Genomic DNA, 13,306 nt, shown 5'->3' on the forward strand with positions numbered 1-13,306 from the left:
CCAGCCATCATATCACAATATCAAAAAAAAAATCAGATCATTTAAGTGTATATGCGGTGGAGCTATGTGCAATATTACTGGCAATAAAATGGGTGGAGGACAGGGTGGAGAGGAAGACAGTCATATGTAGTGATTCAGTTTCAGCACTCTTGAGCATTAAAAACAGGAAAGCGAAAACACACCATGAAATATTATATGAAATACTGTTAAAAACATCCAGATTAACACGGCAGGGGAGGGTACCAGCTCACTTAGGGATACAAGGGAACGAAAAAGCTGATAAAACTGCTAAGTAAAGTTAAAGTAAAATTATCGAAAGCAGAAGTAAAAAGTTTAATATGGAAGGAAATAATCAATCAATGGAAACAACATTGGAAGACCCAGGAAAAAAAGGAGTTCAAGGGGTCCTTGGGCTGAATCCCAATGTTTCCAGGTAGGAACCAACGTACACAGATTATGTTGTCCGCCCCGGATGAGACGCATAGGGTGCACGGACGTCGTTTCCTTGGCAACAACATTACGTTCGCTATTTACCATCCACGTTAACGACTTGTTTCAACAACATGGACATCCAGGAGCGAAGTAAGTAACGCAGAGGGGTTTAACCAACAGCCACGCAGCGTAATGGACGGGACATTAATAAAATGAATGTGGAAAATATGAAGCACAGCTAACAAACTGTTCGTATGGACGGTATACATGTGTTTAGCTGCCGTGAGCTAACCCTAACTTAGCCTCTCAGCTAACTAACGCCATGCTGCTGTATGATCAGTGATCTCAGGCCTGACAGGCAGCTCTGTGGGATTTTCACATGTTCAAGTTAGCAGTAGCTGTTTTGTGTAAAGGCTGATTTATCCAGAACACGAGTACCGACACGCTGCCTCCTCCTCCTCCTCCTCCTCATCTTGTGTCAGCAGATATCCGGAGCTGTGCAGGCAACATCGTGGACATGGTCGACATGGACGAAGAAAACTTTGCTATTTCCAGGTGGGTTGACCTGAACTGCTTAAAGTGTCAGAGATTCAAGATTCAAGTCTGAGTCACAGGTCTTCAAAAGCAAACTGTAATTCAAGATCCACTTCAAGTCTTTGAGATGTCTGAGTGTTGACACTTTCTTCTGCCTCCAGTTCCTCAGCTGCAGACTCTGCTTTCGATGCAGTCATCGGCTGCATAGAGGACATCATCATGGGTAGGATTTTTTTTATAGTACTCTGTCAGTCTTTTCTTAAAAAAACAGTTTCATTCATACTGTTTAGGAAAGACGAGTTTTCAAGCGAGCCTGTAAGACAGTAAGATGTAGGGCTGCACGATATGGCCTGTAACCAATATCTCGATATTTTTAAGCTATATCGCGATACACGATATATATCTCGATATTTTTGTTGTTGTTGTTTTGTATTGTTTATTTCTAATAAATAATAATGTCATTATTACCTTGATAGCATTGTAATTGCTCAGAATCAATGTAGAACAGTAGATTTACACTTGCTGTATGAGACACACCTCTTTTTATAGCATTTTAACACTTGTCATATTTTTTATGAATTTTTAATATATTTCATAATGTACATATGAGCACTGAAGCAGTGCAGGATCATACTTGGCTTATGAGACACACTTTTTTAAATCAAATTTTAACCATTCTTCATATTTTATAAATAAACCTTTAATAAATTTAACACCCACGTCTTATTTTGAAAACCGGAAGTGTCCACACGCTGCAGTAAGCTAGCGCTGACTTTCCCAGTTTTCTCAAAGTATTTGACATAAAGTCGGCAATAAGGGCGCACTTGAAAATATTGGAGCAGCTGACGTGACCACGCGAAAACGAGAGACGGCTGGCGTGACCGCAGTTGTTTTTCTTCGGAACCAAGTCGTCCGTCTCCATCTTCAATTAACTCGCTCGGGCTCTTCACTTCTCTCCTCACCTGATACAAAAAGTACGCATGCGCGCAGGGGATTTTTCTGGGTGGGCGGGGCAGTGTGCTGCGTGCTGTGAGCAGCACCAGGAGTGACACAGGCAAAACTCCGAGAATTAAATGCAGACGGCTTAAAACATTTACGTGACAAGTACTCGATGGTCGCGATATAGTCATTTCATACATCTCACGTAGAACAAGCCGCGATATATCGAGTATATTCGATATATCGCCCACCCCTAGTAAGAAGGTTGTCTTTGTCCACAGAAATGGGTCGAGTCGCTGAATGTGAGAAACGTAAAGTGGCTTCTGATGCTTGTTATATGTAAAAATATGGCATTTAGATTCTTAACGTACTTCTAACATTGCCTTTATTTTTGTCCTTTATTGTTCTGAAGGAGAAATATCTTTAACATAAGTCCAAGACATGTAGATTTTTAGGGAAAATACTTATAGATATTACTATGTGCATGACATTATGAAACATTTCCCTATTTAATATGAAGGTTTTCTAAGCAGCTGAGATAGCTGAAGACGTGGAAATCTTCAGTGTTTCGTCACTTAATGGTGAAGGTATGTGATGTTCTACATGTGTGTTACTTTTCTTTCAGAGGAGGACTTCCAGCAGCTTCAGCAGAGCTTCATGGAGAAACACTACCTGGAGTTTGACGACTCTGACGAGAACAAGCTCAGCTACACGCCCATCTTCAATGAATATGTGAGTCGCTGAGCATTTCGCTGTGGTCTAACTCACACATCTCCCTTCAAGGAACATGACAGATTGTCAATCATGACTTTTGACTTTTTGACTGACCATCTGTAATAGTCGGGGAGGTGAACTAAAGACGATGTTGTTGTTGTGTAGGTTGACCTGCTGGAGAAACACCTGGAGCAGCAGCTGATGGAGAAGATCCCTGGATTCAGCATGAACATTTTCATAGACCTGCTCATGTAAGATGTGACATATCTCCCCTGACGCTGTTTTCATCTGATGCACCTGTTGCTCCTAACAAAAAATGATTTTGCAGCGGACCTCTAGGTGGCACAAAAGTCCATTCAAATTGGGATGAGACTGAACACACTGTACATCTCTCTTTCATCTGCAGGCAGCACAAAGACGAGGTGCCAGGTGACATCTTTGACATGCTGCTGACCTTTACTGACTTCATGGCCTTCAAGGAAATGTTTCTGGAATACAGAACGGTGAGTTGTCTGAGAATTGTTTATATTCATCATGACATGAACTGGTCTCTTTATTACTGTAAGTGTCAAGTGGTTTGGAATACTGTGTGTACTGCTTTGCTTTAATATTTCATTTAATATTTACTATATGAATCTGTGTGTTTCTAGGAGAAGGAAGGCCGAGGTCTGGACCTGAGTCAAGGACTGGTGGTTACATCTCTGGTCTCCAAACAGACCACTGGATCGCAGTGACACGCTCACATACTGCGTCTAACACTTTGTATTGCCTCCTCCTTCATATGTTTATGGAAAGTTTTGTTCATGGGCCTTCAGAAAGTCGTTGTCAGGTGTTTTGTACTCCGATGGAAACACTAAAATTCTACAGTCTGTGCACAAATGGCCCCTAACAGCATATCCATATATGCATTCCTCTGTGTTTCATGTGGTGGGTGGGATGCTGCGTGTGTTTGCGTGTTTCTAGTTAAAGTGTGAAGATGGAAGTTTTTTATTTCTACTCCCCAACCACTGCACATAAGGCTTGTTTAACTGAAATTTTCAGATGATACACCTAATCCTGATTTTACAATAATCCTTGTATTCAGACATTATTCATACATTTATTAGTTCGGCATGGTTGGGGTGTTGAAACCCAAAATTCTGGTGCAGGTATTAGATTTGTATTTGTGTTTTTCGGGTCCTTATGGAAAATGCATTAACAAATCCCCTAGCCCTCTTTGTTTTGTTTTTTTTTCATAAGAGAAGAGTATAGCAGAACTATATAGAATATATGTTTTATGAAGTTTTAAATTATTTGGTCAGTTTGAAAACTTGTGCCTGTGAAAGTGATTTTTAATGTATAAAGTGACTGTGTGTGTGTGTGTGCACACGTGTGCGTGTGTGTGTGTATGCGTGTGTCTGCGTTTAGAAATAAGATCTACAGTTTAGTTTTCAGTACAATGTCGACGTGTTTTCTACTTGTTCTAACATGACAGCTGTAAATGTAAAAGTATATTTATGTCACTGAAATACTGTTAGTGAAAAGGTATTTTCAAATAAACGAGTAAAAGCCGTACAATGATATCAACAAGCGCTTTGTTTGAACACTTGACCTCAGGATTTCATTATAGCAAATCAAATTCTTGGTACAAAAAGAGACACATACAACAGTAGTTAAGCACTTTATTATATAAATCAGAGTAAATGTTACAAATTTGTCTCTCTGAGTCTTTAGTTGAACAATATCTGAATCATTAAAGAAGTCATTAATCCTATAAATCGTTTGATTAAAACAGTCAATTTCCATGTTTATCATCGGTGCTTTGGCTTGGCTCATATGGAATTAGTGTGATTAGAGTTTGATATTCAGAAATCAAAATGGATTTCCGCAGGACGCAGATACTACACACCTTCCGCACTGCCATGTTTATTAGAGCAGCATCACTGAAAGCTGACGCAAGAGTCCAGCATTGCAGCAGGACAGTACTCACCAGTCTAACCAGTGCAATAACAACTACACTGTAAATAAGATATACTAATCAAACGTTCAATGATAATGTTCCACCTTGATGGAATCAAGATATCTTACTCTTGGCGAGATGGTGTATGCTAAATATAAGCTGGAGATGTTTGTAGCTAGGCTATGCCATGGTAATACGCCCAAGGTATTACCAGGAGTTTCAGGCACTGTTGGCATTATTTGTGGATTTACAATAGTGTTATTAAATGTACTATCTGAAAGACGTTATTAGGAAGTTATTCTTGAGGTCTTTTGTGGCCTGATGCACATTTTATGTGCTGATATAGAATTTATTTTTACAATTAAAGGTAAAAGTTTATGAGTTTGACTGAAAAGTACTGTGTAGATATTGTCTATCTGAATTGGGTTTCATCTATTGTTAATACTAGGGTTAAGCTAAGGTCAGGATTTGGGTTACCACAGTCAGTAGTAATAGTCTAGTGACACTGTGTTGACAGTTGAGTCATCTAAACTATTCAAGTTCAAGAGTATTGTGAGCAGTACTCGAGTTGAGGGGGGATGGGGGGGGATGGCATCCCCCCTGTGGGGAAAAATGGTCAAAATCATCCCTCTTCTAAAATGGTCATCCCTTCTTATGTCAGCGGTTTTCAGAGTGTGAGGCGCGCCTCCCTTGGGGGGGCGCCAGAGGACTTCAGGGGAGGCGCGGCGGGGGAAAAAATAAAAATATATCTTACAAAGATATGTGTCTCATCACTGTGCGATGAAAACTCGGCGAGCTAGCCCTCAAAGAGTAGCAACAAAAATCCACAAAACGACACAGTATGTCCAGCGCGAAGAAACGCTGCTAATGTCCCCTGCTAATGTCTCCTGCTAATGTCCCCTGCTAATGTCTCCTGCTAATGTCTCCTGCTATGTCTCTGCTTTAGTTTGAATCAGTCATGAAGCTCCTGGTTGTTTACATAAGGACAAAGAGGCTTTGACAGTGAACTGTGACCTCATGCTGCGATATACTACCTTTGGGTTTACTTCATTCTGGATCGTCATTGGTGGGTCAAAGGTGAACGTGGGCGGTACTAATCGATTCTCCTGACTCTGATTGGTCGACAGGTGACAGGTGTCAATCATCCACACTCTGTGTTGGCCTTAGCAGCACCGCTAGCTGCTACCTGCTGCTTCATATTCTTTAATACCGCTTGTTTCAAACATCGCGTCGTCTTAAAACTCGAAGTCTTCTTTCCTCCTCCTTAAATTGTGTTTTTTTAAGTGAAGATGTTTTTTAACAAAAATGTGTTTAAATGTATTTAAATTTGTTTAAAAACACACAAAGATGTTAAAAACATACACAAAGTTGTGTTTAAAAAATATTTGAGCACATTCACAAATAAAGATATTTAAAATGTTTTTACAAATATGTTTAAAAAAGATGTGAATGACATGATGTCCATAGTTAAGTGGTTATTGTTTCTTTCCGATAAATAGTATTGTCTTGTGCAGGCCTTGCAACTGAGACTGCAAGCTATGAATCAGATGGGATTTAGGATTTGCCATGTCTAGCAAGTCACCCTAAAATTGACTAGAATGCAGGAAATTGCATCTAAGAAATACAAAATTTTCTGGGGGAGGACCCGCCGGACCCCCCTGCTGGAAAATATGTCACATAAATGAAAAATTTCACCATCCCCCCTGGTTTCATTTTACAACTCGACTACTGATTGTGAGGGTAAAAAACAAACAAAAACAAAACACACGAGGAGTCTTTTCCTGATCAGCATCACAGGTTTAAGTCCTAGGTCGGTACTGTGTTGGTGGCAGCGTTTCCTCCATCTCCTCTCCAGTCCTTATAGGAATAACCAGCACTACTCCAGTACAGCCCAAACACAGTACCACTGAAAAACTAGACAGACGGACAGACAGACAGAGAGGAGGCCAGAGACACAGAGAGACAATGACTTTAGGAAGCTGAGCAAATGTCTCATTGTATTCAAATCTATAAAGAGTACAGGTACTTTATCAGACATGAAGTGTATCAAAACTGCTGCTGTATCAGAACTGGTGAGGAGGCAGTAAAATGCAACTGATAAGAGTTTGCGGTAGGATACAGACATGTGAGAAATCATGTGATGTGCTATATACTACCGTAACTGTAAACCAGCATGGACTTTAGTCTGCTGAAGAGTCTACAAAACACATCATCTTTCAATCTGCTACTCAACATCCACCTCTCTCTCTCTCTCTTTCTTTTTGTGTGTTGTTTTTCACTTAAGTAGCTCTTAATTAAACAGCAGAGAGGAGGAGGAGCGAGTGGCAGCTGTGCTGCAAAGGCAATTGGACTTATGAACACTCCCAGTCACATGATAGGCCTGTCTCGCATCTTCGGGTTTCAAGTGTACAGTATGTATCTGCCATGGCGTTAATAAACATAAACGTCAACATGCAATCAGAAACACATCAAGTCAGGTGAGAGGAGAGGAGAGGAGAGGAGAGGAGAGGAGGAGAGGAGAGGAGAGGAGAGGGAAAACAACTTTGTATTTGAGTGTTTGTGGTCTTACAGTGGCGGCTGACATGTGTCTGTAGAACAGTACTAGAGCCCAGCCGTCCAAGTTGATGTTGTCCCCTACAGATATAGTCACTATGTTGGTCACTAAGGCGGTTAAAGAGAGGACCGTGGCTGCCACATGAAACACCATCACCTAGCAAAAGAGGAGAAACATTAGTCACAATTTCGCCTCCTGCCTTTCTTTCTGTCATATTTTGTCAGCTACCTTTCATTTGACCCAAACCTCAAATCCTCCTTGATAGTGACAATCTAAACCCTTCTGCTTCATTTTTGTTCCTGCACCACAATACAACTAATACTAATCCCAAAAGCCAGTGAAAATTAGAGCAGTTTAGATTTGATTGATTGGTTGGTTTTATTGATTTATGTCTCTGTTCTTCCGCTGGCTTAAAGTCTTATTTAGTCATTTTAAAATAATATTAGTATTATAAAGAAATACTTGAGATAGAGACAAGTTTAATTTCACTTTTCTTTCTTTCCCTTCCCTCTTCCCTCCTTACCGCCATGGGCCAGGGGACAGCAGTGACTTTCTGCTGGACGTTGCACAAGGTCATAAAGAAGAGGATGATGGTGAGGAGCCACAGAGTGATGGCCACAAACATCACCCAGCCATATGCTGGCACCAAAGTGAACTGGACGCTGGCTATCAACGAAAAATGGATCATCCCCATAACCTAGAGAGAGAGAGAGAGAGAGAGAGAAAATAAGACAGGTTAACTAAAAAAAGGAGCTCTGAATTCACAGTCTACGCTGTCTGGCATCATCAGACATCATTACCAGCATCCACACTGCATTCTCACTGAGAGTCTTGTTTGTTTTGACTTGTTTCTGAGAAAATAACCATATAGCCTGTTTAAAACAGACAAGAATCACACAAGGACCCTCTTTGTCTCTGTCTCTGCTTCCTTCCCACGAGAAAGGACACGAGAGGACGGTCTACTATGTACGTAGAGATCAGGTTTCACGTTTTACACACCTGATACACACACATGCACAGTACACGCTCTGACACTGACCTTTACAAAGCACCTATTTTAACAAGGATCTCTGTTTGTGAACTAGGGGAACAGAAGATAACCTTCACGTTGTGACTTAAACTGTAAAAATGTTACTATGAGCCATAACCGTTTAATATGTTTAATCACTTTGCTGCCAGTGCACTACTGCATTGTTACACTACTACAGCATTACTGGCACATGTCTGTATTCCTGCTTTGATTACTTTATCATCACTGGATGTTAATTATGAACATATACAGTCACGGGATGAAGACGCAATGTGAAATAAACATCATATCTGTGTGGAGAATGTGTTCTGTGTTATCAACAAGTTCAAGTATTTATATATTATTATTTAGATGAGTTTTATAATACAGTACGCAAGGAACATGTTATTTGTTAATATTGCATAAGGAGCTGGAAGCCAGCTGCACTTACAGTAGATGAATGAACGCAGGGATGTGGAAAGAAAATGTTCTTTCAAATTATTTCAAATTACTATTGTGGTACTTTTTGCTCTTTTTACACTTTTTGTATTGTTGTTGATCACTTATAAGGAAGGAAATGGAAATTTATGTAGTCACACACATTACATACATACACTGTAATAAAAGTTCTGAAGAACCTTTTCTTACCGTTTAAGCTTTCTTGGGGAACTGAATGCAAACAAGAGTTTTTAAGTCACAATTGCAGCTCTTACGGTGCTTTGAAGGACTTTTTATGTTTAATATGATTTTTCTTTTTACTTTTTAAAGTTCTTTGCAACACTGATTATTGGTTCTTTAAATCACTCTTTGTAACAATGTGACCATTTGAACACCTTTTATGTGCACCTGAAATACATGTGGGGCTTTATCTAATGGCTGTGCCATGACGATTAAGAAACAATAAGAAAAAGGCTCCCTGCAGAATCATAAAAATGTTCCTTCCTTAATGGAGGTTCAGTGAAATTCTTGGTTACATAAGGCGACATTTAGCATTGAGGTCAACAAGTTTTCAGATCAATTATCCTTCTAGGAAACATCTCACTATTTACAACTACGTCTCACATGCGGGTATGGCAAAGGATACACACACACACACATAGACACACACCACTGTGTAGGCCACTGCAAATCTCTTTCTGAAGATCAGGCAACAACTTTCACTGAGATTCAAAAGTAGTTCAACTGTAGTTAGACTGTTTTTTTTTTTGTTCTTGACAAAAAAGTTCTCAACCTCTTTGTTTGTCTTCACCGTCACTGGTTTTGTTGCTACTAGCTGGCAAGAAATTCACTTACAACAGAAAAAAACCCGACTTCATCATTGGATTCAGTTACATCATACACATGAATACTTCATGGAAGGGAAGCAGATGGCTGCTGCCCATTTCTCAGTTGATATTGGGTTTCCTTTACTAAACTGTGTAATTATAAAAATGGTGCCTTAAATATTTATCTGTTTTCAGTGAAATCTGCCCATGGTTTGAGTGAAAGCCAAACCAGCTGAGACGACCATCTGAAACTGTCCTCTCACTTATTCTGGGTAAGGTTTCGCTTGGAAGCAAAGTGTCACATTTATTTTGTCCTAACACGTCTATCCATTTAAATAAGACAATTAAATGGTAAATGGATTGTACTTATATAGCACCTTTCTAGTCTTTTGACCACTCAAAGCACTTTTACACTACATATCTCATATACCATTCACACACACGCATTCATACACTGATGGCTTTGGCTGCCATGCAAGGTGCCAACTGCTCATCAGTTTTAGGAGCTAACTTTGGGATTCAGTATCTTGCTCAAGGACACTTCGACATGCAGACTGGAGGAGGATTGAACCACTGATCATCTGATTAGTAGACTAGATGACTCGCTTTACCCATTTATTAATCCCATCTGTCAATGCAACAAGTAACAATAAGGTGACTTACATTAGCTAAGTAACAACCGTGTGACACTTGTAGTCTAATGCTACACTAACAGAAGCTGTGTAGTATGGGTATCGAAGGTCTGGGCATTTAGATTTAATGTTCAGAAAATGTGCAACTTCACAGCAGAAATAAACATGTTTACAGCCTGGTCTCTATAGCTAATTTCCCCATTCATGACAACTGCACAGAGGGTGAATTTTTATAGAACTCACCAGTTCAAATTATATGAATTATATTATGAGACGTCCATTTGTTATACTGTCCATGGTACACACAAACACACACTACTAGAAATATTCATTATAAGCTAAGGTTGCTGTTGATTTTCCTGACTATTTGTGCTAAAAACAGATGTCATTTGTACTTTGCAAGGGAAATGTTAAAACATAACTCAATACATTTTATTAGAACTGGCTAAACATTTGCTTCATTCTTACCTCAAGGCCACAAACTTACATTACTGCTGACTACTACCTGTCCCTACTACGAGCCAATAAAGTTTGCAACTCATAACGCATAAAGAGTTTACAAATGTTTAACAGTCAGATCATATACAGAATGAACATTGTTTCTCTGTCAAAGCTCTCCTGCACCTGTCAGTCATTCAGCCAGTCACATGTCCTCTGTGTGGACTGATAGTAGTGCATGCATAGTGCATGTAAGCCACCCAGTTACACTTCATTTAACCTTACAAGCAAATATTAGAGCCACCATAACAAACCCGTCTTGCTGTTTCTCACAATCAACAATCTCACAAATGTACATAACAACACAAATCCTTCATTCATCATTTTCAGCTTTCAGCTCTGGACTTGGCATGACTATGTAACTAAGCTGGTGCTCACTGCCAAGCAAAACAGCAGTGGCTTTGACCGGTGACTGTCATGTTTTTTGTTTATAGAGTCAGTGGCATTTATAGTGCATAAACTGAAGCTTTCACTCATCCTCAGCGATGAATATATTAGCAGACTTGTATATTACCCACACTTACCTACAACATATTGGTACTGCCACAACAGGCAGTGTGTAGATTCTTGTTGAGGCTATTAAATCAGAGCAATATGTGATAAATAATAGACTATCACTACTAACAAGGAGTTAAAGGATAGGTCTGTTGATTTTTTATAGATTTTGCCTTTACTGTGAACAAAGATCATGAAAGACCAAAACCAACAATGCATTGAATCTACGAAGTATTGTCTTTACACCCAGAGCCTGATATGTCTTATTCCTTTGCAGCATAGAGCTCCTTTCTTGTCTAAAACAAATCAATACTGTTGTACTGAGTGGCCCTTCATTATGATGAACATGGTCACTGTGGTTTATTTTGACATGATTCCACTTCTCCTAGAATAGAAAAAGGCAGAACAGATGTTTGGCCTAGAACAGAACAGATAGTAAGTTTGTAATGAAAAAAAGTTACAGCTCAGAGTCTGTTACATACTATTTCTCCAATCATAACGAAGGCCGGTATGCTTCGGATAAAGGACATGTTCATCCCACTGGTGACATTAGCAGCCAGCCCTCGGAGGCTGCCCCCCATCTGAGAGCCCCGGGAGTGAGGTGTGCTGGTCTCTGTGGCGACCTTGGACGGGAAGTCTGCCATGATCACACCGCTTATGTGAAGATGTGTGTTTCAGAAGCAGCCACAGCAACAATAAACTCCTCAAGGATGAAGATTCAGTCTCAGAATAAATGTCTAAAACACACACACACACAGATATAAAGGTTGGATGGTTGAAAAAAATAAAATAGAAATAGTCCCAAAGAGTTACAGAGGAGCCCTCTCCAGTGAAATCTCCAGGTTCAGATATCCAACAGTCACTCTCTCCACCTGCACACTGACAGGTGTCTAATGGTAGGGGGGCGAGTCTCTCTCTCTCTCTCTCTCTCTCTCTCTCTCTCTCTCTCTCTCACCTGAGTGACTCATTAACATGAAAACTGGAAAGAGGGATCCCATGTGTGAGACACACACTGTGTTCTTCTCCATGATTAACTCAAAAGCAAGTGAGCAATCTATCTGTGTGCTAATGTTAACTAAGGGCTCCAAACAAAAGTCTGAGTGTAATAAAAAAATATTCAAACAGCCACTTGTATTAATCTTAATATACATCATAAATATATACATACAACATACAAACAAAAACACATCACAAAAAATGTATACTAAACATTATACTAACGTAATAATAACAATATAATTATAGGACAATATAAAAGTACTGTAATGATAATGTCATATTTATTCATATTTCATATGAATAAATATGACATATTTCATTCTCTTATTGATGGATTGATTATTTATTAATGGAGGTACCTATTAACTGTTAAATTTTATTTAGTCTTAGACAAGCTGAGGCTTGTCCAAATCAAATTTCCATCACGGTGGACAGTGAAGTTGTTGTATTGTAATCATTATGTGTAGCAGACATGGACATAGACTGTATAAATATACATTGTTGCCCATAAAGTTGAAATAATTTTGTTTTCAGACACATCCCTATTTTTATTCATAGGGTTAATTGTGGTTTAATTTGCACAGTGATATGTTTGGAAGAGATTGCAACATCGTATATGTGGTGCAGTTTTTGGCACTTCCATGTTGACTGCGCAGCCACTGAGCATGTTGCTTGCATGAAACACGTAAACACAAGATCAAACAACTGTGGAGAAAAAATGCAACACAGCATAGATATTTTTATTTACGTGCGGCAGCATTTGTTTAGTGAAATAAACAGGGATTGCGTAGCAGGAAATGTGTTTTCACAATAAGATCTATCAATAAGATTTTAATCTTATGCTACTGTTGTAACAGCACGCCTATCCTACGACTCTGCTACTTTAAACAATATAAGTTTTTTAAGCGTCTCGTAACAGAAACGAGAGAAGAAAAAAAAACTTGTCTGTCAGAAGTGGGATTCGAACCCACGCCTCCAGGGGAGACTGCGACCTGAACGCAGCGCCTTAGACCGCTCGGCCATCCTGACGTCACAACGAAGAAACCAAAATACACTTTTCTCTTTTTTCAAAATCATGCTGACGGCGTCGCTGTTTTTTTCGGTTCTCACACGACTTCAAACCTCACTTCGTCCGCTAGACTTTGTTACATATTACACACATTATGAGGAGCACTGTAACATAGTTAAAATGGTTCGGGTTAAATCCAGCTAAACGGGACAACCACGCCACCTGCTGTCATAAAGTATACCTGCACGATGCCTAATAGCAAAGGCCTGTGAATGTCCATGGACAAA

The 13,306-nt window shown here is 39.5% G+C and overlaps 2 protein-coding genes and 1 non-coding gene across 4 annotated transcripts; 1 reads left to right on the top strand and 2 right to left on the bottom strand.

The window, feature by feature from the left end:
- The first annotated feature begins 449 nt into the window (after positions 1-449).
- arl2bp (ADP-ribosylation factor-like 2 binding protein) lies at positions 450-4,244 on the top strand. 2 transcript variants are annotated; one of them, XM_019264936.2, is made up of 7 exons: positions 450-582; positions 918-987; positions 1,128-1,189; positions 2,531-2,637; positions 2,785-2,870; positions 3,026-3,122; positions 3,270-4,244. In XM_019264936.2, exons 1-7 carry the CDS (start codon positions 564-566, stop codon positions 3,351-3,353), a joined length of 525 nt encoding a protein of 174 aa, XP_019120481.2. In that variant the 5' UTR covers positions 450-563; the 3' UTR covers positions 3,354-4,244. The 2 variants fall into 2 exon arrangements, with proteins under 2 accessions (XP_019120481.2, XP_019120480.2); XM_019264935.2 differs by having other exon boundaries at positions 451-582; positions 915-987.
- Positions 4,245-6,295: 2,051 nt separating this feature from the next.
- Positions 6,296-11,928, bottom strand: pllp (plasmolipin). The gene is made up of 4 exons (XM_010747677.3): positions 11,494-11,928; positions 7,636-7,809; positions 7,128-7,268; positions 6,296-6,472 (listed from the first exon to the last, which is right to left on the bottom strand). The coding sequence occupies exons 1-4, from the start codon at positions 11,653-11,655 to the stop codon at positions 6,365-6,367; spliced, it is 585 nt and encodes a 194-aa protein (XP_010745979.2). The 5' UTR covers positions 11,656-11,928; the 3' UTR covers positions 6,296-6,364.
- A 1,028-nt stretch (positions 11,929-12,956) lies between these two features.
- trnal-cag (transfer RNA leucine (anticodon CAG)) lies at positions 12,957-13,039 on the bottom strand. Its single transcript has one exon. It is a non-coding gene; the product is annotated as a tRNA-Leu (tRNA).
- Positions 13,040-13,306: the final 267 nt, after the last annotated feature.

The sequence above is a fragment of the Larimichthys crocea genome, chromosome XXI (genome assembly GCF_000972845.2).
Source record: "Larimichthys crocea isolate SSNF chromosome XXI, L_crocea_2.0, whole genome shotgun sequence".
NCBI lineage: Eukaryota > Metazoa > Chordata > Actinopteri > Sciaenidae > Larimichthys > Larimichthys crocea.

Excerpts from the sequence above, each read along its gene's own strand:
- pllp (XM_010747677.3), bottom strand. The coding sequence starts at position 11,655 with ATGGCAGACTTCCCGTCCAAGGTCGCCACAGAGACCAGCACACCTCAC. Across the intron at positions 7,269-7,635 it reads CTGTCCCCTGGCCCATGGCG|GTGATGGTGTTTCATGTGGC; the intron begins GTAAGGAGGGAA and ends CTCTTTTGCTAG. Across the intron at positions 6,473-7,127 it reads GACACATGTCAGCCGCCACT|TTTTTCAGTGGTACTGTGTT; the intron begins GTAAGACCACAA and ends CCGTCTGTCTAG.
- arl2bp (XM_019264935.2), top strand. Across the intron at positions 2,638-2,784 it reads CGCCCATCTTCAATGAATAT|GTTGACCTGCTGGAGAAACA; the intron begins GTGAGTCGCTGA and ends GTTGTTGTGTAG. Across the intron at positions 2,871-3,025 it reads ATTTTCATAGACCTGCTCAT|GCAGCACAAAGACGAGGTGC; the intron begins GTAAGATGTGAC and ends TTTCATCTGCAG.